Source organism: Stegostoma tigrinum, chromosome 17 (genome assembly GCF_030684315.1).
Source record: "Stegostoma tigrinum isolate sSteTig4 chromosome 17, sSteTig4.hap1, whole genome shotgun sequence".
Lineage (NCBI taxonomy): Eukaryota > Metazoa > Chordata > Chondrichthyes > Orectolobiformes > Stegostomatidae > Stegostoma > Stegostoma tigrinum.
The window spans coordinates 34,890,442-34,916,920 of record NC_081370.1 but is presented as its reverse complement, the minus strand read 5'-3'; the positions used below and the strand labels follow the sequence as shown (position 1 = coordinate 34,916,920).

Sequence of the window (26,479 nt, the reverse complement as noted above, 5' to 3'; positions counted from 1 at the left end):
TAGTGATCGGTTCCGGTTGGAGCCGTGCGGCCTTGACGCAGCCAGAAGCCGAGCCTGCGGTTTACAGAGGCAGCCGGCACCATGAGGGATGTGAGCGGGTTCCTCCAACAGCAGCAGATCGGGGCCGGAGAGCTCGGCCCTGACTGGCAGCAAATGGAGGAGCTTTACAACAAAAAGTGAGTGAGAGCCTCTCTGCCCCGTTACAGCGAAACCCCGATTCCTGGGCTGGCCCCCGCTGAGTCACTGCCCAGGCCCTTCTCTCTGAACCCTCTGTGTCTGTCTGTCTCAGGCCTTGCCGGTCCCGACATTGTACTCTTTTTGGGGGTTTCGGGTAAAGGAGGCGGGATAAAGTGGGCTGGGACAAGCGGGAGATAATGGGAACTGCAGATGCTGGAGAATCCGAGATAACAAAGTGTGGAGCTGGATGAACACAGCAGGCCAAGCAGCATCTCAGGAGGACAAAAGCTGAGGTTTCGGGCCTGGACCCTTTTAACCTCATTGCGAAGCCTCTTCCAAGGATGCCTAACCTGAAGAAGTTACCCTCCGGACAAACCTCGGGGATCTCTCTCCCACTGCACCTCCTTCCACCTATCTTCTTTCCTCTCCATCTTCGGTCCGCCTCCCCCTCTCTCCCTATTTATTCCAGAACCCTCTCCCCATCCTCGTCTCTGATGAAGGGTCTAGGCCCGAAACGTCAGCTTTTGTGCCCCTGAGATGCTGCTGGGCCTGCTGTGTTCATCCAGCTCCACGCTTTGTTATCTGGGACAAGCGGGAAGTGAGGATCTCTGTGTTAGGATGAGGATACTGGAACTAGCAGTTTTCAACAATGAGCCATCTGTATCTGTTGTTGATTTCCTCTGGATGGTGCTAATGGCTCCTGATGCCTCCACGCTGTAACCCTGACTTGTTTTAAATGCAGACTGTGGCACCAGTTGACTGTCCGACTCCAGAACTTTGTTCAAAATCCCTGCTTCGCCACAGGTGATGGTCTGATCAAGGTGGGTGATTTAACCTCAACATTCCCTTCAACATACTAATTTTAGTTGGCTTCTTTCATCATATAATAAAACTTTTATTTTGCAGCTGTATGAGAATTTTATTAGTGAATTTGAACACAGGTAAGAAATACTTCTTTAAAAATTACACCTAAAAGTATATTATACTGAAAATTAACAGCATGGAAGATGCTATTCAGGCCATCTTTTCTATTAAATTTGAGCTAGTGCAATTCCATATTAATCTCTGTCTGCTGGTACCTCTTCCATAATTCCCCTGGTTCAAGAACTTATCACCTTCTTTTCCCAGTGACATAAGAGACTTGGATGTGACTTACAGAATGAAACCACTTGTTCATAGACTGCATGTCTGCTCTGGAATAGATCACAGATCTCTGTAGAGCAAGCTGCTTAATTCTTCATCTTTCTCCCTGAAGCCCTGAAAGTTTATTTCTCTTAAATGCTCATCTGAATTTGTTTTCTTGCAATTGTTAATTGTCCCCATTTCTGCTACTTTAAGAGACAGTGAATTCCAGACCCTTTTTTTAACCACTTTGTGTGTTCTTTCATGGCAAAATCATACCCCTGTTTCACCTGTCTCCGAGAGTCATAAATCTGTGCTGCATTGTTGATATAACATAACGGGAAGAGATTTCCATTGTGCAATCTTAGGTAAAATAGACAATGTAATAGACCTCTACTAAATCTCCACTAAATTTACTTTGCTCTAAGGAGTAAAAAACACAGAACAATTTCTTATTTCTCGGCAAATTTTGGTAAATAGCTTCTGCAGCCTTTCAGTAGCTCCTTAGTTCCTAAAGCCTGGTGACCAGAATTAGATGCAATACTACAGCTGTGACCGAAAAAGTTCTATAAAGATTCAGCATAACTTCTTGCTTTTGAACTTAATACCTCTGATTATGGGAATTAGGATTGCTTATGCCTTCCAAATTAATTTTCCCAAAAGCCCTGCTACCTTAAAAGATCAATATGCACGAATTCCTAGCTCCTCCTCTATTTAAACATTTAAACAATGTGCTAAAAAGCCTACATTGCCACTACCTATCTGTTATTCCAAAATTATTCCTTGTTTTTTCTGCATTAATTTTCACATGCCACTTGTCTGCTGGTTCTGATAGTTTGGCAAAGTGCTGTCACAGGTGATATGTTCATCCTCACTTTGCCACAACTCAGTTTGGCATCAATTGGAAAATTTTCAAATTTTAGTCCATGTTCCACAATTAAAGTCATACATATGTATCAAAAAAAAGTAGTCCCATGCATGACTCCAGGGGAAAACCACTTTCCTCTGCCAGTCTGAAAAACGAATGACTTGCTGTTTTCTGTCCTGGAGCCCAATTTTTTGTCACTGATCCTTATAGAAAGAGTTGACATCTTCGAAAGAGGACTTCATGGGTTTCTGCAGTGCATTTTATATCTGGTATGCACTGCTGTTACTGTGCCAGTTTTGGAGGGAGTGAATATTTGAGGTGTTGAATTATTATCTGGTAAGTGGGGAGATGAATTGCATTCTTGATTTGTGCCTTCTATTATAGGGAACAGCTTTTGGCAAGTCAGGAGTTGTTATTTGCTGCAGAATTCCCAGTCTCTGATATGCTGTTATAGACACGGTATTTGTATTGTTGGTTTCATTCAATTTCTGACCAGTAAAAACACCTAGCGTGTTGATGTTGACATAATGTGATTCAGTGATAATTACAATTGAGTGTCATGAGGAAATAATTAGATTCTCTCTTGTTGGCTTTGGTAATTATCTGGTACTTGGTACTTTTCAGTCCAAGTCTGAATGTAATCCGTGTTTTCTAGCATATGGTCAAGGACTATTTAAATATCCAATTGAGGCCCCAATCAATTTGCAGTGATCAGCCAAAAATCCTTACATCAAATGTTATGATGGAGTGAAGGTCATTGAAGTAACTGAAGGTGATTAGACCAAGGACATTACCCTGAGAAACTCCTACGGTGATGTCCTGCCGTGGAAATAATTGACTTCCAACAGTCACAATCATCTTCCTTTGTACTAGATAAAATTGCAACTGAGGGAGAAGTTTCCTTGGATTCCCGTTGTCAAATTTTGCTGGTGCTTCTTGATGTCACACCAGGTCAAATGTCACCTTGATGTCTAGGGCAGTTACCCACCTCGCTTCTGACATGCAGCTCATTTGTTCATTTTGGGGCAAGATTATAATGATGTGAGCTGACTGGCCCAAATTGCTGAATTCTAAACTAAATGTCAGTGAATGGGTTATTGCTGTTTAGATATTTTCTAATTAACCTGTTCAGAGCTGGGTATATGAATAGGAAGCGTTTAGAGGAATATGGGCCAAATGCTGGCAAATGGGACTAGATTAATTTAGAATATGTGGTCAGCATGGATGAGTTGGATTAAGGTTCTTTTTCTGTGCTGTATGACTATAATGTGCTGGGCTTCTCAAACGCTGGCAATATTTACGGAGCCGCTTTCTCCTGTTAGTTTCTTAATTGTTCACATTTATGCTGTGATATAGTGGGAATGCAGACCCTTAATCTGTTCTCTTGTGGGATTGCTTAGCTCAATTGCTGGCTGTTACTGCTATTTAACAAAACGTAACTACAGATTGGTACTGTTGGGTATGCCTGGAGCTACCCCTGAACTTCTCATTGTACTGGAATTGAACCCCCAGCATATAGTGTCATAGTTGTGCAACACAGAAACAGACTCTTCAGTCCAACTAGTCCATGCTGAACATGATCCCAACTAAAAGGAGTAAAATACATGCTGGGTCATGAGTTCATAATTCTGCCATTGATGGTCCATGGTAGCTCCTAGATAATGAATTTTGAATCTGTCCCCTTTTAGGATAGTGGTGGTGTTCAGGGCATGATGGAGGGCATACACAGCACAAAAATAAACTTAGTTTTAACAATAGATATGTAATGGCTCTTTGTGCTACTGCTGTTATGGATGTATACTTAGTCAAACCAGATTTTCCTTATGTTGGATTCCTCACCATCTACTGTAGAAGCAGTCCAGCAGCTACACCCTTCAGGACTTGATCAGTTCAATGACTAGTGGCCCCATTGAGCAGCTGTTGATGGGTAGTGTAGTTTCATCCCAGATTACTTTCTGTGCTCTCCCTACCATTGGTACTAATTCTAAGTGATACTCGATGTGGAGGATTATTGATTCATCAGTTGGGGAAGGGCAGTCGACAGAAAGCAGGAGGTTTTTTTGCCTATTTTGTTTACTGCAGTGACAGCTTCTGGGGTCCTTGGTCAATATTACAGCAGCCCAAGCTAATTCCATCTAGCTATGTTCCGTTATCCTACTACATCTAATGAGTCTGTCCTGCTGGCATACCCCGGGATGGTGTGGAGGAGCCTGGGTTATCGTCTAAGTTATGATAGGTGGGTATGATTGTACCAAGTTGGTCTTGATTAGTCTGTGGGACAGGTCTCTCTCAATTTAGGTACAAATTTTCTGGCTTTAATGAGAATATTGCAGGGTTGACTGGGCTGAGGAAGCGTTGCCATTACCATTAACAGGTTTTCTATCTGGTTGTTTTCCTTTCCATTTTTCTCTAGCAATTTGATTCTATAGAGTGGCTTGCTTCACTTGAGACCAATGCATCAGTGATTTAGGAGTCGCATGTGGGTCTGATTGGATAAGGGTGACAGGTTTCCTTCCCAAAAGGACATTGAACCAGATAGAAAAGTGACCATGAATATTTTTGAAGATGAGTCTTTCCTCTAATTAATTGAATTTAAATTCCATTGGCTGTCTTGGTGGGCATTTTACAGGAGCATGTTCCCATCCTTCCTATTAGTCAGGCCCTCAGGATTATGTATCTAATGAACTGACCCTAAACCCTCCCATTCCATGACCCTCAGGATTATTAAACAGATTTTATATGGTATTTTTGGCATTCCTTTTTCAAAATCCATGTAAACAGCATTCATTTCATTCCATTCAACTACGTGTTGCCTCATAAAGTTCGATCAGTGAAGCAAGATTTATCTTTTCACAAATGCACACTGGTTCTGCTTAATTAACTCAAACTTCTACTTTTTTAAACCCTGATTATTGATTCTGAATTTTTATGTACCACTGATATTAAAGAGACCAACCTTTAGTTACCAGGTGCACATTGATAGCAATTTTTAAATATTGTGTATTGTCACACTCCAAGCCTTTGGCATCTCCCATTCCAGTCTAGGAAATATTTGAAGATCATGGGAAGCCCTTCCTCTGCCTCCACATCCATTCTTTTAGTAACCCAAGATGCAAGGCATTTGGACTAGGCAACTTACTCTGTTAGGTTTAGTCAACTTTCAAGTACGTCCTGCCTTTGCAACAAATTGCAAATATGTTGCATTTCTAATGTAACAAAACATGCCAGAGCAGTTTACAGGAGCATAATAAAACCAGATATTGGAAAAGAGCCATACAGGAAGCTATTTGCTCAGTTGACCAAAATCTTGGGTCAGTCAGGTTGAAAGGTAGAAAGGTGTAGGGTGGCATCCCAGATCTTGGTTCCTGGGTACTGCCACAAATGGTGGCAAAATCAAGATTGGAGATTCCCAAGAGGCCAGAATTGGAGCAGATATCTGAGGGTAGTGGGTCTGGAGAAGATTAGAGTTGGGAAGAATAGCAAGAGTTGGAAAAAAACATTGCTTGATTAGTTGCTGTTGTAGGTCAGCGAGACCAAGCTGTTCAGTGGGAAATGGAACTTTGTATGAGTTAAGACATGGGCAACCAAGCATTTCATAACTTCTGGTTTACAAAGTATAACCTGGGAGACCAGCTCGGATGGTGTGGAACCTAAATCTTGAGGCAGCAAAGGCTGAGGGATTTCAGCAGAAGATGAACTGTGACAGGCAAGGTTAGGTGATGTTACACAGGTTGTCTTAGTGATACTATGAACGTGTAATTTGGAACTCCTCTAGTGTCATATTTGATCTCAAATGTTGTGAACATTGATTTAATCAGACTGTTCCTGACCCTGGTAACAGAGTTGGTAACTATGCAACGGAGGTTAGATTTGGGACCAAAAATGATGGTTTCGGATGTCTCAACATTTATCGGAGGAAGTTTATGTTCATCCAGTACTGAATGCCAGCCAGGAAATTGATTAAGTTGGTAATAGTGCAGCAGTTGAGAGAGGTGGTGGAAAAAGTAGAGCTGGGTGTCAACGTTGTACTGGTGAAAATTTTCGCTGTGTCTTTAGATGATGTTACTGAGGGGCCAACATGCAGGTGAGAAACAGGAAAGAGGCAAAATGTATTCTTAACAGATAACAGTACAGGAGGAGGAAGAGAAGTTATTGCAAGTAATGCTGTGATTGTGATTAGGCAGATAAGAATGGATTGAAGTTTGAGTGTTCCTACCCAGCTGGACGCAGTAAGAATGTTTTGAGGATGGTGTGGTCAACTGTAGCAAAGGCTTCAGACTATGAGGAAGGAAAATTTTTTACCTTTGCCAGGATCAAATAGAATGCCGTTTGTGACTGAATTGCGTTGGTGTCTTGGCTGTGTGGTTCAGATTTAAATATGGGATTGCAAGAATGACAAATTGATTTGGGAAGCAGCAATGCATTCAAGGTCTTTAAGGAGAAAGGGAATTAGAGACGGGATAGATGATCGTTTACTGACAAAATGGAAAAGAACAAAACTATTTAAAGCAGAATTTCTAAATTGGAAGAGAGCTAACTTCAGTGGAAGTGGAAGGCAGTCATAAAACACCACTGATAAAATGCTAAAAAAACAACCATTTCAGGGTGAAGCATCAGCAGACAATGAGCCAAGTATGGGCAGAGCACATGATCATAGAATAGAATCCCTACAGTGTGGAAACAGGCCCTTTAGCCCAACAAGTCCATACTGACCCTTGGACTGTCCCACCCAGACCCATCCCCCCGGAGGAAACCCATGCAGACACGGGGAGAATGTGCAAACTCCACACACAGTTGCCCAAGTGTAGAATTGAACCTGGGTCCCTGGTGCTGTGAGGCAGCAGTGCTAACCACTGAGCCACTGTGCCGCCCTCAGATGTGAATAAATAAAACAGCTTCAGTTAAATAACTGTGGGTCTAGTTTATAAAAGGGAACCAAAGATTGACAGAGAAAGCTGTAAAATTTAAGACTGGTTGAAAATCTGTCATCATAACTACTTTTCACAGAGCTTTTAAAATTCTAGAATGCAGCTCATTAGTTTTAGGAGATTTATCAGCCTTTAGACTCATTAGTGTTTTTCTTCCCTCCAGTAACAGTTATAGCTTTTAACCCATTAACCTCTATACCATTAATTCGTTTCTGTTGTCTGAATATTATGTGCATTCAAGAAAAGAGCCATTAATTTTGCTTTTTTACCTTTTGTTGCTCCTGAGTCCCTATTTGCTGTTTATCTATATTTGTACACTCTGTCCCTTCCTCTCTCACTCGGGGTATCGTGGTCACAGTTGCTTTGCGATGCTTCCCATGTCGTTTGCTTTGCTAGCACACGTGTCCCCCTCCGCCCACACACCACACATACCTCCTGTAATTAGGTTTAAGGTCCTCTTTACAGCCCTAGTTATTTAATTTGCCATGAAACTGGTCTCAGCATGACTCAAGTAAAGTCTGTTGAGCCGGAACAGTTCCCCTTTCCCCAAGACTAGTGCCAGTGCCCCATGAATTGAAACCTGTTCTTCCCATGCCAGTTTTCAGTCATGCATTTGACTCCGTTACTTTGTTTACACTATGCCAATTTGATGCCCCTGATAGCGTCATCTTGGAGGATCTGTATTTTAGTATAGCTCCTCACTGTGCAAAAACTTTCAGCAGAACTTCCTTCTCAGTCAATGTCATTCGTGTTGATCTAAATGACAACAGCTGCAGCCCTCCAAATCCACTTGATGTTCCTCCCTGATGAAATGGCCTTAATCCTGGTACTAGACATTCAAAACAGCCTTTAGGTCTCATTTTATGGCTGCAGAGAACAGTATCCATCTTGTGAATTGTACTGTTGGCTACTACTACTATATTGCTCTATCCTTCCCCCATTTGAATGGTTCCCACAGTGTTTTCACAAGGTCCCTCAGCCTCTCTTAGAATCCCCATATGCCTCCATACAGCTTATAAAATCTCATTACTGTTGGACAGTTGCAGGGATTGAAGCTACATGAGAACTGTCCATTAGTGCCAATGTTTGAAGGGCCATAGAATATTTCCAGTGGTGTGATTATTCTTTTCTTGTTTTCAACTCTGTAGTAAATGGATTTGGTGCTTTCCAGCTCTACATTAACTTGAGAAATCAGTGGTGACACATCACTCCCATCCTCACTTTCCCTGTCTTTTCTGAACACTTGTTAATATGTTCAAATAAAAGCAAGGTACTTCAGATGCTGAAGTTCAGAAATCAAAACAGTGCTGGAAAAGCTCAGCAGGTCTGGCAGCATCTGTGGACTGTGATGTAGAGATTGCCATGGAGAAAGCACCAATTGATGATGAATAACCATTAGCTATCGTCTTTATTTAAATTTTAAACTAGTCGTGTTAACTCTGGCCAGGACGTTGCCCTGAGAAATCAACCAGCGAATGTCTGTCACCTGTTTTAGTTGAATCAATGCAATGCATTTCTGTGCTGTTTCTGTTTTCTGTCCTGTGTGTTAACGTAAGTAGCTTTCAAAAAATGTAAATACGCCACATTGAAAACCTGACTGAATTATAAATTGGCTGTCAGCATATTTCCTGGCGTGCTCCAAATTATCCAGCAAATGTCCAGTTGCAGAATCCCATTTAATGTCAATGTTGTGAGATTTGCAAGAGTCAGGCAGTGTCAGCACCTTGTTGAAAACAGCTGAAGGGATAGTCTGTTTGACACAAATGACAAGTCTTTGGGGTGTGCAGCCTAAATACCTGGCAGCACACTGGTCCTGAAATTCATACGCCACAACCTTTTAATTTGACTGCAGCATCCAAACAATCTCTCTGATTTACTGCATTGTGGCTCTGTGGGAAAACAGTGCCAACTGTTGGCTGTGCCCTTCCAGGTAATCAGAATTAGAAACCATGTAATTGGCTGTAAATAGCTTAATAAGGAGCTTGTTAATGTGCTCAGAACTCTCAGAAGCATTTTTGCGGGAAATTGCAAATAATAACTTGCCAAATATCCTCTGACTCCCAGCTAGAACGATAATTGTTTTGAGAGTAATTTCTTGATTTTGGGGGTTGGCAGTGTCAGGGAAGTGAAGTTATACTGGAAAAAAAGCACATTTTGCTTAAATTCTGTTACTACTTTAAAGCAAAGCTCTTTAGATTAAACCCTTTTACAACATATTGTTACAGGATTAACCCTCTGTCTCTTGTGGAGATTGTTCTACATGTTGTGCGGCAAATGACAGGTGAGTCTGTTCTCCCCAGCTTAGGATCAAAGGAAGGCCATTCCACCTCCTGAGCCTATTCTATCAATCAGTTAATCATGGCTTAGCTGAACACCAATTCCATCATTTTCATGGCTCCATATTTCTTTGTGTTCTTGCCCGAAACAACCATAAATCTGATTTTTGAAAGCCCCAGTTGATCCTCAGCTTCAATAGCTTTTTGGTGAGAGTTCCAGATTTCTGCAATTATTTTCATGATATCTGTGATGCCTGACTCTAACTTGAAGACTATGCCCCTTATTCTGGACCACTTTAGAAGAAATAGTTGATGCCCTATCATTTCCTCTAATCATCAACTCCATTAGCACACCCCTTAATCTTCTAATGTGAATAAGAATCAATCAGTTCAATCTGTACTTTGTAACTTAATCAGTTTAGCCCTGGTATCATTGTGGCAAATCTGTGCTGCGTTCTCTTCAATACCAATATTTTCTCCCAGAGATGGAGTGTCCTGGGGTGGTTATCTGACTAGCAACTTCTATGTCTAGGTTTTACAATGATAACTTGTATTTACCTTTACTGTAATAGAATGTACCAAAAAACTTCATAGGAGCATTATCAAGCAAAATTTGACAGAACAAAATAAGATGTTAGGGGAAATGATCAAAAGTTTTGCTTAAAGTGGTGTATTTTGAGAAGCACCCAAAACAAGGAGAATGAGGGCGAGCTTGGAAACTGTGAACTGAAGGCAGTACTGTGAGCGGCAGAGCAATTAAAGTGAGGGATACGCCAGAAGTTAGAATTTGGAGGAATTTGAAGAAAAGGACGAAAATGAGAACATTCCTCAGTGAGCAGACTGAAATGGGACTTGGTACAAGTCAGAGCATGGGCAAACAGTTTTGGGTGACCACGTTAAGAGGGTAGAATGTGGGAGCCCAGACAGATGTGCATCAAGTCTAGAGGTGACAAAGGCACGCATGAGGGATTCACCCACAGTTGAGCTGCAGCGGGATCATCGTAGGGCAATATTGCAGAATAATAAATGGTCTTAATGATGACGTGAATGTGTGATCAGAACTCATTTAAGATCCCAAACACACTGGTTTAATCTCAGACAGTCGCCAGGGAGAGAGAGTATGTTCATGGTTAGGAAGCAGAAAATGTAGTGGCGACCAAAGATGATTAAGTCTTTCCAGTGTTTATTTGGAGTAAATATCTGCTCAACTGCTACATGCATACTTAAGGATTTTGTATTTTATGTGGTGGAATTGACTAGCTGTGGATCTGTACGGTTATCATAAGATTTGTTATCAATGTTTAAACTCAATACCAGGCTCCAAATCAATGCCATTAGATTGACTGATGGATTAAAACTGTCAAACCAAGTGAAGTTTGAGGTCCTAGCCAATCACTCCTTGACCTTTATTTCTGCATCTGTTCTTTGGTTTCATCCTGTTTGAATTTTCTGGAGCTGGAACTGTTGCACAAATGCTAAATCGGTTTCTGCTAATTAACAAGAATAGGGCCGAGGGTTTCATCCGTGGCTCTCAGCAACCAGGACTTGGACTGAGACAAAACTCTTTGTGATTGGGGTCAACAGCAATTACTACCTAGAAGCACTAGCCCAAATATTATGGGATGTGAGGAGTAAGAGTTTGCTGTTTCAGACAAGAAACTAACCTAATTATTATAAATTATTTGTCTCCATCACACTAGTGGAGGAGAATGTCTTTGCCTTCACCTATTCAAGACAGTTGAATCTTGAGATCAGCCAATGGGAAATAATATATTGGTCCCTATAATCTATAACTGGATCTTTGGCCTTTGTCCATGGTAATTGATACGAATTGTGTTTAATTACAGATCCTAATGTGGCCCTAACATTTTTGGAAAAGACAAAAGAAAAGGTGAGAGCTTTGTGTAGTATTGCATTGGTTTTGTTCAATTTACTTTGTTTATTCTATTTATTTTTTGCTTACTTTGTTTTAGGTCAAATCCAGTGATGAGGCAGTGATTCTCTGCAAAACAGCTATTGGTGCTTTGAAATTAAATGTTGGAGATCTGCCAGTGACAAAGGTAAAGTATAATTGATACGAAATCAAGGACAGTGCCAATGTACAGAGAAACACTTCAGAATGTAGCAAGGTTACATCACTATTTTTCAAGTTAGAACTTCAATTTAGTATATACACAGCTGGAGCTGTGGCATGGTTCAATTTTAGTGAGGACAATTGTGCACTCATCACCCTAAACTGAGGTCATGAGAAACATTCAAGATGTTAGACTTGCTGCAATGAGAGACTCTATCCAACTGAACTGGGATGCAACATTCTGAAAATCTTGTGCTACAAGTCAAGCTTATTCCAATCGAGTAGAAATTGCATTTGCCAAAAAAGGTAGCCATCGATAACTAAAAAGAGTGAACATAAAACAAAAAGAAAAAGCATATAAAATAGAAAAACGTGAAGAACATGAGCGAGTGAGAAGATGACAGTAATAACGGCTACAAAAGATTTGCCTAGGGACAATTCTTCAGCTGCTAAAGTAGTATCCATTTGGTAAAGAAGTTTGTGCAATTATCAGCAAACATCCCCATCTCTGTAGATTGGATCAGCTGAAACCTCTACCACTGAGCCTTAAACTTCTGCAGCAAACTCCCTTGCTGAGATAACAAGTCATAAGTAATTCTGCTGGGATTGACGCCACCAGTGGAGAGCCCCTTAATATTTCAAATCCAGTATAACTCTTCAGAACTTTTCTGAAGTCATATCAGACTGGACATATTAACTCTGCCTCTGCACTGATGTTGCCAAACCTGCACAGTTGCTCCAGCACTTTGGATTTTGCTGCAAATCTGATATAAAAACAGCCTTCTCTTGGATGACTAACTCATTTGATTGAATATTTGACAACAAAAATAGTGGATGGGGATCTCCCTAATTGGTAATTGCATGGAATTCCAATAAGGTGCTTGAGGTTGAAGGCAAAAATATTGTGCTGGATAAGAAACTGAGCAATAGAAAGCAATACAGATGAAAGCCAGGTGCCCTGTACAACATATTACCCAGATCCTGTGAGGATTTGTGTTTTGGCCTTAACTTATATTTATCGACTACTTTGAGGTAGAGTTATGCATCCAAATTTGATTATGACAGAAAACTAGGCAGTGTTGTATGTATGAAATTGCAACGGTTTTATAGGATTGAGGTAAATGCAAGTATATGGAGTTGGTTTACAGATCTGCCATGAAACAAGAAAACAGACCGGAGGGTTTAATGACGCCTCCCCTGTTTACATGTTCCTTTATCAGCTTTATTGCCAATGTTGACAAGACATGCACTTCAGTTAATTGAGAAATATCAGAATGGGGACATCTCTGGTATAATTAGTTATTGGTTGCACAAAATCTAAATCCCCCATGTGTTTAAAGATAAATTTAGCGTCAGAAATCATTTATTTCTTCATTCTTATTCCTGTTCCTGTATTGTCGTATATCCAGGAAGAAGTAACTATGCTAAAAAGAATAACTTGAACTCAATTAATATTCTTTCAGAAAACAATTGAGGAGGTGGATGAGATGCTGACTAACCTTCCTGGGGTTACATCAGTTCATGGACGCTTTTATGATCTGTCAAGCAAGTATTACCAGATAGTTGGAAATCATGCTTCCTACTACAAGGATGCCCTGCGGTTCCTGGGTTGCATTGATATCAAAGATTTGCCAGGTAACTGACAGCATTAAAAGAGCAGTCGGTCAGCATGTAGAGTGATTGATTGACGAAGAGCTTGAGGTGTATAACAATTAAGGCAGATGAATTTGGAACCTGGATAAATAGTGAAACTATTGTAGCCATTGTAGAAACTTGGTTGAGAGAAGGGCAGGACTAGCTACTCGACTTTCCAAGGTTTAGATGTTTCAGACATAAGAGAGGAATGTAGTAGTGGTGGGGTCATTGCATTACTGATTAAGGACTGTGTCACAGCTGCACTAAGAGGACATCTTGGAGTTCATCTAGCAATGCAGTATGGGTAGAATTCAGGAGTAAAGAGTGCAAAAACTATTATGGAGTTATACTGTAAGCCTCCCAGTGGGAGACAGAGGAACAGATACGAAAGCAGATCATGGAAAGATATAAAGACTACGTTGTTGTAATGAGTGATTTTAACTTCCTCAGTAATGGCTAGGATTTGGTGCCATGGCCTTAGCTGGGGCAGAACTTTTTTAGGTCCATCTAGGCGAGTTTCATGAAACAATATGCAACTAACCTAAGTAAGGAAGTCATTATACTCAACCATGTTTTGGGGAAAGTGCCTGACCAGATGATCCAAGTCTCAGTAGGAGAGCATTTTGGGAATAGTGATCCTAATTCTGTAAATATTAAGATAGTTATGGATAAGGATATGACTGGTCCATGGGTGAAAATGCTAAACTGGGGGAAGGGTAATTTCAACAGTTTTGAGGCAGGAACTGTAGAAACTAAATTGGGGGTGGCTGTTTTGAGGCTAAATCCTCATCTGCTATGTTGAAGTCTTTTAAAGGCTAGTTGATCAAATGATCAGGATCAGGAGCAAAATCAAAGTTGCTGGAGAGGTTCAGCAGGTCTGGCAGCATCTGTGAAGGAAAAAACAGAATTAACGTTTCTGGTTCGGTGACCCTTCCTGAGAACTGCTGAGGAAGGACCACTAGACCTGAAACGTTAATTTTTTTTGTCTTCACAGATGCTGCCAGAGCTGCTGCAATCCTCCAGCAACTTTGATTTTGTTCGGGATCAGCATGTTCTTGAGAGGTTGAAATATAAGAATAGCAAGATTCAAGAACCCTGGATGATGAGACATATTGAAAATGTTTTTCCAAAATGAAGAGTGCAGCATATGTAAGGTTTAGGAAACATCAAACAGGGCCTTTGAGGAATATAAAGGAGGCAGGAAAGAACTTGAGTAAGGAGTTAAGAGGACTAAAAGACGCTATGAAATGTCCTTGGCATGTAGAACTAAGGAGAATCCCAAGGCATTTTAAACATATTAGGAATAAGAGGGTAGTTAGGGGAAGGATGGGTCTGCTCAGGGACAAAGAAGCGAATTTGTGTGTGGAACCAGAGGACATGGGTGAGGTGTTTTAATGTGTACTTCACATCAGAATTCAGAGGAGAAGGATTTGGATGATAATATTAGGGAGGGAATATGTTGATATTCTAAGACATCTTGCTGTTAAGAAGGAAGAGCTGTTAGATAGTCCCCAAAGCCTGATGGGAACAATCCCAGGATAATGTGGGAGATGAGAGGAGATTGCTGGAATCTTGACAGAAATCTTTGTATCCTTAGGCGAGGTCCCAGAATTGTGGAGAATAATAAGTGTTGTTTCTTTGTTTAAGAAGAATAATTATAGGCTTGTATTAGTGGGGAAAGTATTAGAGAAGATTCTGAGGGACAGGATTTACTCACATTTGGAAAGGAGTGGACTTATCAGGAATAGTTAGCATGGCTTTGTGCAGGGGATGTCTTGTTTCACTAATTTGAGTTTTTTGAGGGAGTGACAAAGATGATTGAATAGGTCATTGGATGTTTGTCTACATGGACCCTACTACACCACCACCTTCAAGTTCCCCTCCAAACCAATCAACATCCTGACTTGGAAATATATCGTCATTCCTTCACTATCTTTGGGTCAAAATTCTGGAATTCCTTTCGTACTGGCATTGTGGCTCCACCCACAGCAGGTGGATTGCAGCGGTTCAATAATGCAGCTCACCACCACCTTCTCGAGGGCAAGAAATGCTGTTCAGCCAGTGACGCCCACATACCATAAATGGAAAAAAAAATTTAACAAAGTCTGTCTGGGCTGGTCCAGATTTATATCACATGGGATCCACAGTGCGTTTGTATGTTGGATACAAAATTGGTTGGCCATGAAGACAAAGGGTAATTGTGGAGGCGTGTTTTTCTGAGTGGAGGTCTGTGAGCAGTGGTGTCCTGCTGGGATCAGTCCTGGGACCTCTGTTCGTATGCATGATTTAGATGAAAGTGTAGATGGTGTGATCAGTAAATTTGCAGACATGAAAATTGGAATTGTGGGTAGTGATAGTTGTGAAAGGAAACCTTAAGATGTAGATCAATTGGAAAGTTGGGCAGAGAAATGGCAGAATTTGATGTCAACGAGTGTGAGGTGATGCATCTTGGGTGGAAAATATATTGTAAATGGTGGGACGCTTAAAAGCATTGATATTCAGAGGGATCTTGGGGTGACAATGCAAGTGAATAATCTGGTAAAGGTATGGCATGCTTGCCTTCATCAGTTAGCTTATTGTCATGTACTCACGTAAGTACAATGAAAAGTTTTATAAACCACCACTTATGGCCTGTCTTAAGGTCATATGTACCTAGGTGCAGATTCTTAAGCACAAATTCTTAGGAAAATGTTGTAAAAAGAAATAAAATATCCAGCATTGTAGACCTTCACATGATCTTAGTTGCAAAAGTGTAACATCATAAGGATAAATTAGCAAAATAAAATAAAAGTTTGGAATAACAGTCCATCCAATCCACGTGGAGCTGGCTCTTGAGACTGCAAGTCTGAGATGACTTCACTCAAGGCTCAAGGATGGAATGTAAGAAGAAAGAATGGGGGGAAAGAAATACAAAAAAAAGTTTTTTAAAAAACGTGTACAAGCTCTGGCTGAGGAATTTTAGCCCACTACCATTTTGATTATTAGTAGATGGGGTGCTGACAAGTCATGTTGCAGCTGTATAAAACTTTTGGAGTATTGAGTGTGGCTTTGGTCACCATGTTATGGAAGGATGTGGAGCCTTTGGAGAGGGTGCAAAAGAGGATGTTACCTTCATGTGTATTCCCTACAAAGAAATGTTGGGAAAACTTTGATTATTTTGCTAGAGCGTCAAAAGCTGAGAGATTGCTTTCTAGAAATGTACAAATTTGAAATGCCTTCTTAGGGTGGATAGTCGAGTATTTTTCCCAGAGTGGAGGCATTGTTTTAACGTGTAAGGAGGAAAGTTTTAATAGAGATGTGTGAAGCGAGTTTCTTTACAGGGTGTTAGGTGCCTTAGCCAATTTTGAGGTATTTAGCCAGCCAAATGAACAAGCAGGAAATAGAGGGATGTGGATTCTGTACAGGTATTTGGGATTAGTTTAGAACAGCCTGATGGTTGACATAGACATAGTGAACCAAAGGGCCTATTCCTGTTCTGTACTGTTCTATGTTCTTGCGCAGTTGTTTGTGCAACAACAGGTTCAGCCACACCCCTTCATGTGCTGCTTGCCCTGATGGTTGCATTTGTCCAATTTAGTAACTTGGAGTCAATGACTTCCTCCTTTTTCCCACGTAATAGCCCACCAAGTATAGTAACTATCCCAAGGAAATTAGCCGGGGCTTAGATGTAGCAATCCTGTCTCCAAGCCATAAGTCCATGGAATACAGAGTCAAGATCTGCTCTCAAAACCCTTTGAAATACCATTATTCAATCTCTTAAACTTTCTCTGTTTTAAATAAAACAAACTGAGCTTCTCACTGTTTAAAGTGCAAGAAAATTGGTTTCCGTGTCAGATTTTAAAGCAGAATGTCTGTCTGGAGATATCAGTGTGAGGTACCTCAAGAAGGGTTTCTCTCAAATTTTGTTTTTAATTCCCCTGACTGGTTATCAGAATTTTATTCTTGAAATGTAATTCCATGCTCCCCTCCTTATCTCAAGGGAAACTTCAGCCAAATAAATTACACTTCCATTTTTCATACTTTAATTGGAAGAATCCCTCCCTCAGTTCGAGAAATAATTTGAAATTTAGTTTAAGCCTTCCTTTGATTTTACTTTAAATTGTTCTTTTTTGGTGTAGATTTTTCATTGGAGCATTGAATGTTTCAATGACTGCACTTCAATCTTATTGATTTTTCTACGTTCATCAGCTAAGGTTTGGTTTTTGTCATTTTGATTCAGTTGCAGAGCATCAAGAGAGAGCATTCACTCTTGGATTGGCTGGACTTTTAGGTGAAGATGTTTACAACTTTGGAGAACTCGTGAGTGTCAGCATACTAATGAGAGTTTATTTTCTTGTATGTTTTGAGAAATTTTATCTCATGCTGAGGTTCTACATTATGCTCTGTTCCTTTTCAGTTAATGCATCCCGTGCTGGAGTCACTTCGAACCACAGATAAGCAGTGGCTGATCGACACTTTGCACGCATTCAACAGTGGCAATGTGGAGAAATTTCAAGCGCTCAAAGCATCTTGGGGACAGCAGGTGAATAGCCTGCTAGGAGGAATGGAGAATCTGACAGAGACATGGAGGTGGAGATATCGTAGGAAAGACATGTGACTGGTTTTAGATTAGATTCCCTGCAGTGTAGAAACAGGCCCTTTGGCCCAACAAGTCCACACCGCCCCTCGAGCATTCCACCCAGACCCATCCCCCTATAACCCCCACATCCCTGAACACTATGGGCAATTTAGCATGGCCAATCCACCTAGCCTGCACATCTTTGGACTGTGGAAGGAAACCGGAGCACCCAGAGGAAACCCACGCAGACACAGGGAGAATGTGCAAACTCCACACAGACAGTCGCCCGAGGTTGGAATCGAACCCGAGTCCCTGGTGGTGTGAGGCTGCAGTGCTAATCACTTGAGCCACCATGCTGCCCATGGGTTGTGGGGTGAAAGGAGGCTGGTGACAGAAGGAGACAATGGGTGGGTGAATGAGTTAATTTGGGAAAGAACAGAGCAAAGGCAGGTGACAAGGTGGAGAGGGGGAGGGGCCGGGAGAGAAGAGAGTGGAATGAGATTTAGGGTGGAATCAGCGGATCAGTGAGTGGGACAAGTTGGGAGGAGAGGTTGAGTTGGATAGAGTGCAAGTTGGAGTGTGCAATGGTGGGGAGGCGTGGGGCAGGGATACAGAGAGCGCATAGTGGTTACGGGGGATATAGATAGGGTACAGCAGCATTGGAAATACTGAATTTTTTTGTCTTGTAATTGCAGCCTGACCTAAGAGCCAATGAGCTGCGACTGATGCAAAAAATCCAACTCCTTTGCCTGATGGAGGTTTGTTGAATTTCTTGTCTCCTGACCTGTGTGGTTTTCCTTCACCACCTACCCTCTCTCCCCCTCCTGCCCCCAACCCCTTGCTCTCACCCCCACCACTGTAATAATCCCCTATGGTTCCTTTTCAATGATCAATCCTAAAATCCATCCACACCGCATGAGCTGTGTCAAGCATGGCCTCGGAGTGGTGACATCTTACTTGTGATACCATTTGGTCCCATTTTGGGATGTATGTTGGCTGTGTATAAATAGGGTCAGATCTTTTAAAATTTCACAGGGTTTTTCCTCTTTCTTTTAGATGACTTTCACCCGTCCAGCCAACCATCGGCAATTAACGTTTAAGGAAATTTCTCAAATTGCAAAGGTTCCTATTAGTGAGGTGAGTGCCTTTTCTGTGATGTTTTGCCCCTAACAGTTACAACATTTAGAATATAAAATATAATAAGAAACAAAACGCTTCAACAGTAACCACCAATATAAGAGGGCACTCTGTTTGCAGATGTTTGACCTGTGGATTAAATGATATTTCCTTTCTTGATCCCAAGCTTGTTAAGACTCATGAGATTCTCTCCCATCTTATTCCCTGTACATGCCCGCACACGACCCGTCTTCGTGTGATTGGACGTGGTTGTGTGACAAGAACGCTGAACTTGGATGGATTGTAGGAACTATTATAGTTGTTGTTGTTGACCCAACAGGTGGAGCTTTTAGTGATGAAGGCACTGTCTGTCGGTTTGGTGAAGGGCAGCATTGATGAAGTGGATGAACGTGTTCACATGACTTGGGTTCAGCCTCGAGTTTTGGACCTACAACAGGTAAAAGAAACATTGAGCTTCAAGATGAAGTATCTCTGACGTTTGGCGAGTAGCTTGTGTGATCAGAGTAACATCATTTTCCAGTCACTTGATTTCTTGAAACAAGTAACTGGTTTGAATTTACTTTTATCAGGTGTAAAGTGTAATATTACTGATCTTCTGATCTGTATTACTTGCCAAATGTACCCTGAATTGTTTATTTGTGCCGAGTGCCATGATTGGCCGTTGATTCAAGCTGAAGGCAATAACTGCTGCCTTTCTGTGTTGCAGATTAAAGGAATGAAAGACAGATTGGATTACTGGTGTGAGGATGTGAAAAATGTGGCGTTACTTGTGGAACATCAGGCACAGGATATCCTAACCTAACCATTGCTCTGTCTGGGATCACTTGACTGCCCATTTTAAAATTAGTCATAGAGTTTTCAGTAGGTCATTTTCAGAAATGAACTCTATTTTAATAACTTGGGACACGGTGAACAGCTACACCAATTTCACTTCTTTCAAACCTCACAGAACTAGCTTTATTTTCTCAGGAGTGGTATCTTTACCAAAGGAACAAAGATTTCATGTTTTAAAGTGACTTGGGCCTGAAATGAACTTTCTTGCTCATTTAGTTATTTCTGTGACCCCTTGCATCAGGAGTTTTTAATTAATTGTCACACAGGCAACTACAAGTAATATAGTGTAACAGTTGTTACGAGCCAGGAACCCAGAAATCAGATCTAAAAATCCCCAACAGGGAATTTGAATTCAGTTTGAAAAACTTGATCTTAATAAAAGTGATCATGAAGCTCTCAAATTGTCCTAAAATTCTATTTGCTTCATGTCCTTTAGAAAAGGAAGCCAGCTATCTGAGCCCAAAATGTGACTCCAATTCCATGTCAACTTTTTTTAATGTAGCCCTTTTAAACCTCAGTCTACAGGCAGTTCAAGCTTGAGTTTTCAGCTAGAAATTTAACTATGACAAACTAATTGGTGATTCAATAAGCCCCATCATAACTTCAAAGCAGTTTGAAATAGGCAGTAAATACTGGCCTATGCATTTTGACAATGAGAATAATTGTCGTAACTAAAATAAACAGAAAATGTTGGAGGGACCCAGCATGTCTGGCAGCAGCATCTGGAGAAAATGTTACTGTGTCGAATTCAAAATGACTCCTCTTTGAGAGAAAGGGGTATATGACTCGGTTAGCTGTGTTTCTGTATACTTAGATGCTACCAGACCTGCTGAGTTTACCAGCATTCTGTTTCCCAGCATCTGCAGTATTTTGCTTTTATAACCATCCGTATTGTTCTATGATGTAGGACTGGTCTGCTGCCCAATCAAGTAAAGAGGCCACAGATTGGTAAATATTCCTGCAGTCTCCGTGCTGTACTCCTGCCTGTCCCAATTTTAAAGCTTTTTTTAAGACAGGATTAATGAAGTTATTGCTAAAATCATGAGATGACATGATCCATTTTACATGAATATTTAAGATGGAATAAAAGTATTTTAAAATGTTCACTTGTGTTGATTATTGGAAGAAACTATTCAGCGCTGTGGCAAATTCTTGATTTAAGCCATCTCGTTTTAGATAGAGGAGTAACTGGATTTGTTTGCACTGTTCCTGCTTTGTGACTCTGTTTGTTCCCAGTCCTCTGAAATTTGGTGGTAATTTCTCCTAATTGATGTTTACTTGAGGGTTCAGTATTATGTTTTGTTTTTGCTGTAAGTCATAGTCAAACCTTTCCACTGGTTCCAGTTGAACACAGTAAAAATTATGAAGATCATTGATTAACCAATGACAGGGACCGGACTCATTCGGCCTGTCAAGGCCAAGATTACATTTACCAAATTGATGTGGTTGTGAAGAACAAACTGACACAGCCATTCATAATAATTGCCTTGTGCTAATGTCTAACAGGATTTTCCCGGTTGGCGATGAAATGCATCTCCTGATATGGTTTTCAGTTATATTTGCATACGTATCTTGGAACTTCACTTAACATTTCGCAACATCTCCTTGTTAAAAATAGTTGATAATTCTGTCTGTTTCTGACGTCATCTATAAGAATTTAGCTCAGAAGAGAACACAGGTTGTAAGGTAGCTATTTAGTCATTGAAATCAACTCGGTCTTCCTATCATCTGGTGGCTGCCCAGTTAGTGTTTTCTATTTGTCGATGGTTTTTACTCGTTCCTAATGTGATGCTGTCCCTGTTTCTCCAGAATATGACCTTCTCACTTCCCTTTGTATTTTGTATTATCTCAGTCTTCATCTGTATAATCGCTACCAATGCTTTGACTACTTTTATGCTTACTCAGCTCTTCCCCTCCCCTTTTTTATTTTCTCCCTCAGCCCCTCATTTTCCCACTCTGTCTTCGTCCCTGTCTTATTCTAACTCCATTCCCTTCTCCATTTGGTATTCCCCTATTTCATGCCATCTCTGCCTTTTAGATTGGATCTCTTTCAAACACCTTTTAATTGCGTACCCTGCTGTGGCTCCTCTCTTCCGTTTGCATTTCTCCTACTCCTCCGCCTGACCTCTTTCCCTCCCTATCTTGTCCCGCCCACTTGTATGTTTCACTCTTGGACCTCATACTCACTTTCAGCAGTGATCACTGAATATTTCTCAATCTCCCAAATGATTTTATTGCTTTGATTGCTGATGCCAAATACTTAGCCTAGCTGCTTGTACTTTGTTCGGCTACTTACTAAATAAATATCGAACACAGTGCCTAATGTGTTTTTATGACTCTGAATGTCTGGAAGCTGAATGGAACTCCTTGTTTTAATCAGTGTTGTTTTAATCAATCTGTACAAATGTGTAACAAAGCATAACTGTTTGCAGGTGGACTAGAACCTAGCTGCCCTGGTTCAGAAATAGGGGCATATCCACTGTTCCATAGAACCCTGGAATCTGAATAGAATCCACATGTTTACAACCTCCAGCACCTGCTGCTGTTTATCACCAGAACTGCCAAATGGAACAAGTGCTTGAATTTCAAGAGCTGCTACAGCCGTGACACAAATGCTATTTATTGCTCGGTGTTACTGCGCTTTATCTACTCTGACCTTGTTCTCTGTTCTAGCTAGTTTAATATCACAAAGCACCATGTCTTATCCTGTTGACCAAGAACTGACCATCCTTTTTATGTTTTTGAAGTTGTTTTTTATTTTTGGAAAGCATTTTAAGGATGGAAGCTTGTTAAGAAAGCTTTGACTCGTAATTGAGATGGGAGAATGAGTATGGGATTTGGTTACGTGGCAGAAAATGGTGGGGTGCGATAGAGAAACAGTGGACATTAGTTGAACTGGAGAGATGTAGGCAGTGATGTTCCCTAGTGTTCAGTGTTAGAACTATTGTTAATATATAAATGATGTGGTTAAAGGGGTTACAGTATCAAAATTTGAGGTGGGAATGCTATGATTAGCTTCTTAAATGACTAAACTTGTGGATTACAGATTTTTGGATAAGGCAAAGAACATTCTGATGAAATTGTAAATAAACCATTTTGGGAATGAGAGCACATAGATCAAACAGTGAACCTTTTGAAAGGATTGGAGGTGCACTGAGGGTTTTAAATGAGCAAATCTTTGAAATGGGAGGACAAGTTGATAAAGCTGTCAGGAAAGAAAAAGAACAGATGCTTTCTGTGTCTTATAAATAGCAATGATGTAAAGTTGGAATTTTAAAACTGTTAAAAACCATTGGTCAAACTGCCAATGGAATGTGGTGTTCTGTTTCCAGGGTATTATCTGAGCAAGGACGTCAAAGCTTTGGAGAGGCCGCTGAGAGAATCCCAGGGCTGAGATGATTATGAAAACTTTTATTAGAGGACTGAATACCTGTTGGAGAGACATTTCTGAAATAAAAACAATAAACTGGGAAGGAAAAAGCTACTTATTTGGTCAGGAGCTAAAAATTATTAGCAAAATACTGAGGGAGAGAAGGGATTGTTTTCATTCAGGATTTGGGATATTGGAAGAAAATAAATATTTGTGGAAGAAAATGTGAAAAATTGGAAGGCTGGCAGTGCTTGACCTAGATGGTTCATATCTCACCATGTTAAAGGACATGAAGACGGTGGAAGGATTTGCCATAATTTTCCAACTTCGACACCAAGAAGATACTAGGAAACTTAAATAGAACAAATTTCATACTCTTGTTTCAGAACTGCACAAGACCTGCATCTACGGGTAACATCAGTGGTGGCTAAGGTTTCAGAAGTAGTCAGGAAAAAATATCAACAGGCACTTGTGGAACTTTGAATTAATCAAGGCAGATCATACTTGATGTTTTTCATAATGTAACAGAGCAGGTTGTTAAAGGAAGATTACAGGATGGTGTCTATGTCAATTTTAAGAAAGTAATGGACAAAGTACTGCATAAAAGGTTGGTTCACAAAATTGAAATCCATAGGAGAGTCAGTGCCACCTTTGATTTTAAAACAAAAACTAGAGGGAAAAACAGTCATGGCAAATGATTTGTTATTTAGACTGAAGGATAATGGACGACGGTTGATATCGGATCACTGCTTTTCTTGCTTTATTATATAGAAAATAAAGGTACTTAGAGAGCAGAACAAACTTTCAACATTTGCTGATGATTCCAAACTTGGAGTTCGAATAGTGAAGATGTTTTAAAATTCATTCACAGGATGAGGATGAGCTAAGATGGCATTTAATGCCCATCCCTCATTGCCCAGTGTGCAACTAGACTTAGCTACAAGTATGGCAGATGGAACTTAATACCAAGAAATACTTCATAAAATAGTTTCAGAAATTCATCCAAGGACAAGTTCTTTTTTTAAAAAAACAAGTGTGGAATCAATGGACTAGTTTCAAACATTTTAATCAGTAAATTCAGATATCAGCATAGCAATATTATTATTGCCACTGTTTGGCCATGTTGAGGAATCACAGAAATCTCTCTCAGTTGTTTGCAGACTCTGGCCTGTGCTTGTAATCTTCCAAATGAGCCAATACCCAACTTGAAGGTATCATTATTGTGGCAGTCAGGATGGTGAGACCTATGGTCTGTTCCTGTAATAGAAAAGAACAGCCGGAATGAGGGCAACCCCAACTAGAGAGATTAAAGCAACAACAGAACTGAACAGCACTCTGGATGTTGGGTTGTGAGGAGGAAGGTGATACAGACCATTTGCCATTGGAAACTAGTGAAATGATGCCTCTTTGAACCAGTGTCAGCACTATGTCACAGTGGACACCAGCTTTTAAAGTTGCTCCCAGAAAGAATCAAAGCCAGATTTGGACTACCCTGTTTACCTTTGGCCTTTCTCACTTCTCTATTTACTTCTAACAGCCACATTTGCCACCCTTGTTCATTTCTGGGATCATTCTTGTAAACCTCATTTGAACCCCTTCAAGTCCAGCATGTTCTCCCTTAGATACGGGGCTCAAAACCGCTCACGATATTCCAAACGCAGTCTGACCAGAGCCTTCCACAGCCTCAGCAATACATCCCTACTCTTGTGTTCTAGGTCAGTTGAAATGAATGCTAACATTGCATTTGCCTTCCTGCATGTTAATGTTCAAGGAATCCTGAAGAAGGCCTCCTCAGTCCTTTTGTGTTTCAGATTTCTGAAGCCTTTCCCTATTTAGAAAATAGTTTGTCTTTGGTAGGAAAAATAAAGTACATAACCTCACACTTTCCCATTATCATCCATTGGCCACTTCTTTGCCCACTTTCTAATGCCTTCCCAATTCCTCAACACTACCTGACCCTCTGCCTATCTTTGTGTCATCTGCAAACACAGCAAATATTCCCCCAGTTCCTTTGTCCAGATCAATAATGTATGATGGTGAATAGTTGTGGTCCCAACACTGACCTATGTGGAACTCCACTGGTTACCAGCTGCCATCCTCCCTTGCTAAAAATAAATGTGCTTGAGTGAATTTCTGAAATTATTTCAAAGTTTTTTTAAAAAAATTACATGTTAACTTTCGTCTGCTGTAGTTGATAGTCTGCTACCAACCTGATTCTCCAGTTCACCTACATATTGAACTCTGCCATGCCTTTCTTAATGTGTCTTTTCTATCTCATGATTTATTTTCTGCTTCATTTCCTGATTGCTGCTAGGGATCTGTTAAATAACTCCCACCAGGTCCTGGTTCCTCAGTTTCAATGTGTTCCAATTCTTTATTGCTTCTTGCTTTTGATTAAATTTCATTTTTATAACGAGGCAACTTCACCACGCCACCCCCCCCCCCCCCCACCAAATCCATCAACTTATCCTTTTGATGGGACATCTATCCTTCAATACCCAGCCCTGTTTTCCCTTGCAGCCATGTCTGCGATACCTGCAACAGCGTACGTGCCAATTTCAATCTGTGCTCATTTACCTTGCTTCGTATACTGCATACACTTTTATGTACAATACTTTCAGTCCAGCGTTGACCACCCCTTTCTCATGATTGTCCCTTGTATCTGCTGTGCCTGAAGTTAGATTCCTGACTCTTTCCATACACACTCTCCTCTTCTGTGTTCTGGAAACTTTAATAACCTCTCCTGAGCCCTGTCCACCTCTAAACAGTTTAAAGTTTTTGTGACCACTCTGTTTAGTCTTTCTGCTAGGATCTTGATCCTAGATCGGTTCAGGTGGAGCCTGTCCCCTCGGTATAGTTCACTTCTGTTCCAATACTGATAACAGAACCCACAAAATGGAACTCCTTGTTTCCCATGTCACTCCTTCAGTCACATGTTTACCTCCTTTTTGTAATTTACCAATAATCAAGAGAATACAAATTTTGATGTCCTGTCCTCTAATTTTATTCCTAATTTCTGATATTGCCCAAACAGGACCTTTTTGCCTATGTTGTTGGTACCAACATGGACCACAACAGCTGGATCCTCCCTATCCTCCTTCCGTATCCTTTCAAGCTAACATGAGATGTCCTTTGCCTTGGCACCAGATAGGCAACACACCATGTAGGATTCTCGATCCTCTTCACAATGATGCTATCTGTACTTCTAATTACAGATTTCCCTAGCACTACCAGTTTTCTTTGTGTTCTGCCTACCCCACCCCACAACCACATTAATGGCTTACTGGACCACTGTCAGTTTGACCATTCTCCCTGCAGACTCTTTCTCCATCCATACAGGGTACCTCATACCTGTTGGACAAGATCAAGAGCTGATACTCACACAGTTGCAGCCTCCTCCGAGACCCTGTGACATGCTGCATTGCTTCGGTATTGACATTCTGACTGTATTCACCCATTCACTACTGCTCCTCAAATAGTATGGGGACTTCTTCCTGAGT

The 26,479-nt window shown here is 40.8% G+C and overlaps 1 protein-coding gene across 1 annotated transcript; it reads left to right on the top strand.

The window, feature by feature from the left end:
• Positions 1-2: 2 nt before the first annotated feature.
• On the top strand, positions 3-20,713 carry psmd13 (proteasome 26S subunit, non-ATPase 13). Its single transcript, XM_048546153.1, has 13 exons — positions 3-176; positions 920-998; positions 1,084-1,118; positions 9,321-9,376; positions 11,219-11,262; positions 11,345-11,431; positions 12,909-13,080; positions 17,300-17,379; positions 17,477-17,602; positions 18,334-18,396; positions 18,695-18,775; positions 19,095-19,211; positions 19,482-20,713. The coding sequence occupies exons 1-13, from the start codon at positions 82-84 to the stop codon at positions 19,575-19,577; spliced, it is 1,131 nt and encodes a 376-aa protein (XP_048402110.1). The 5' UTR covers positions 3-81; the 3' UTR covers positions 19,578-20,713.
• The last annotated feature ends 5,766 nt before the right edge of the window (positions 20,714-26,479 follow it).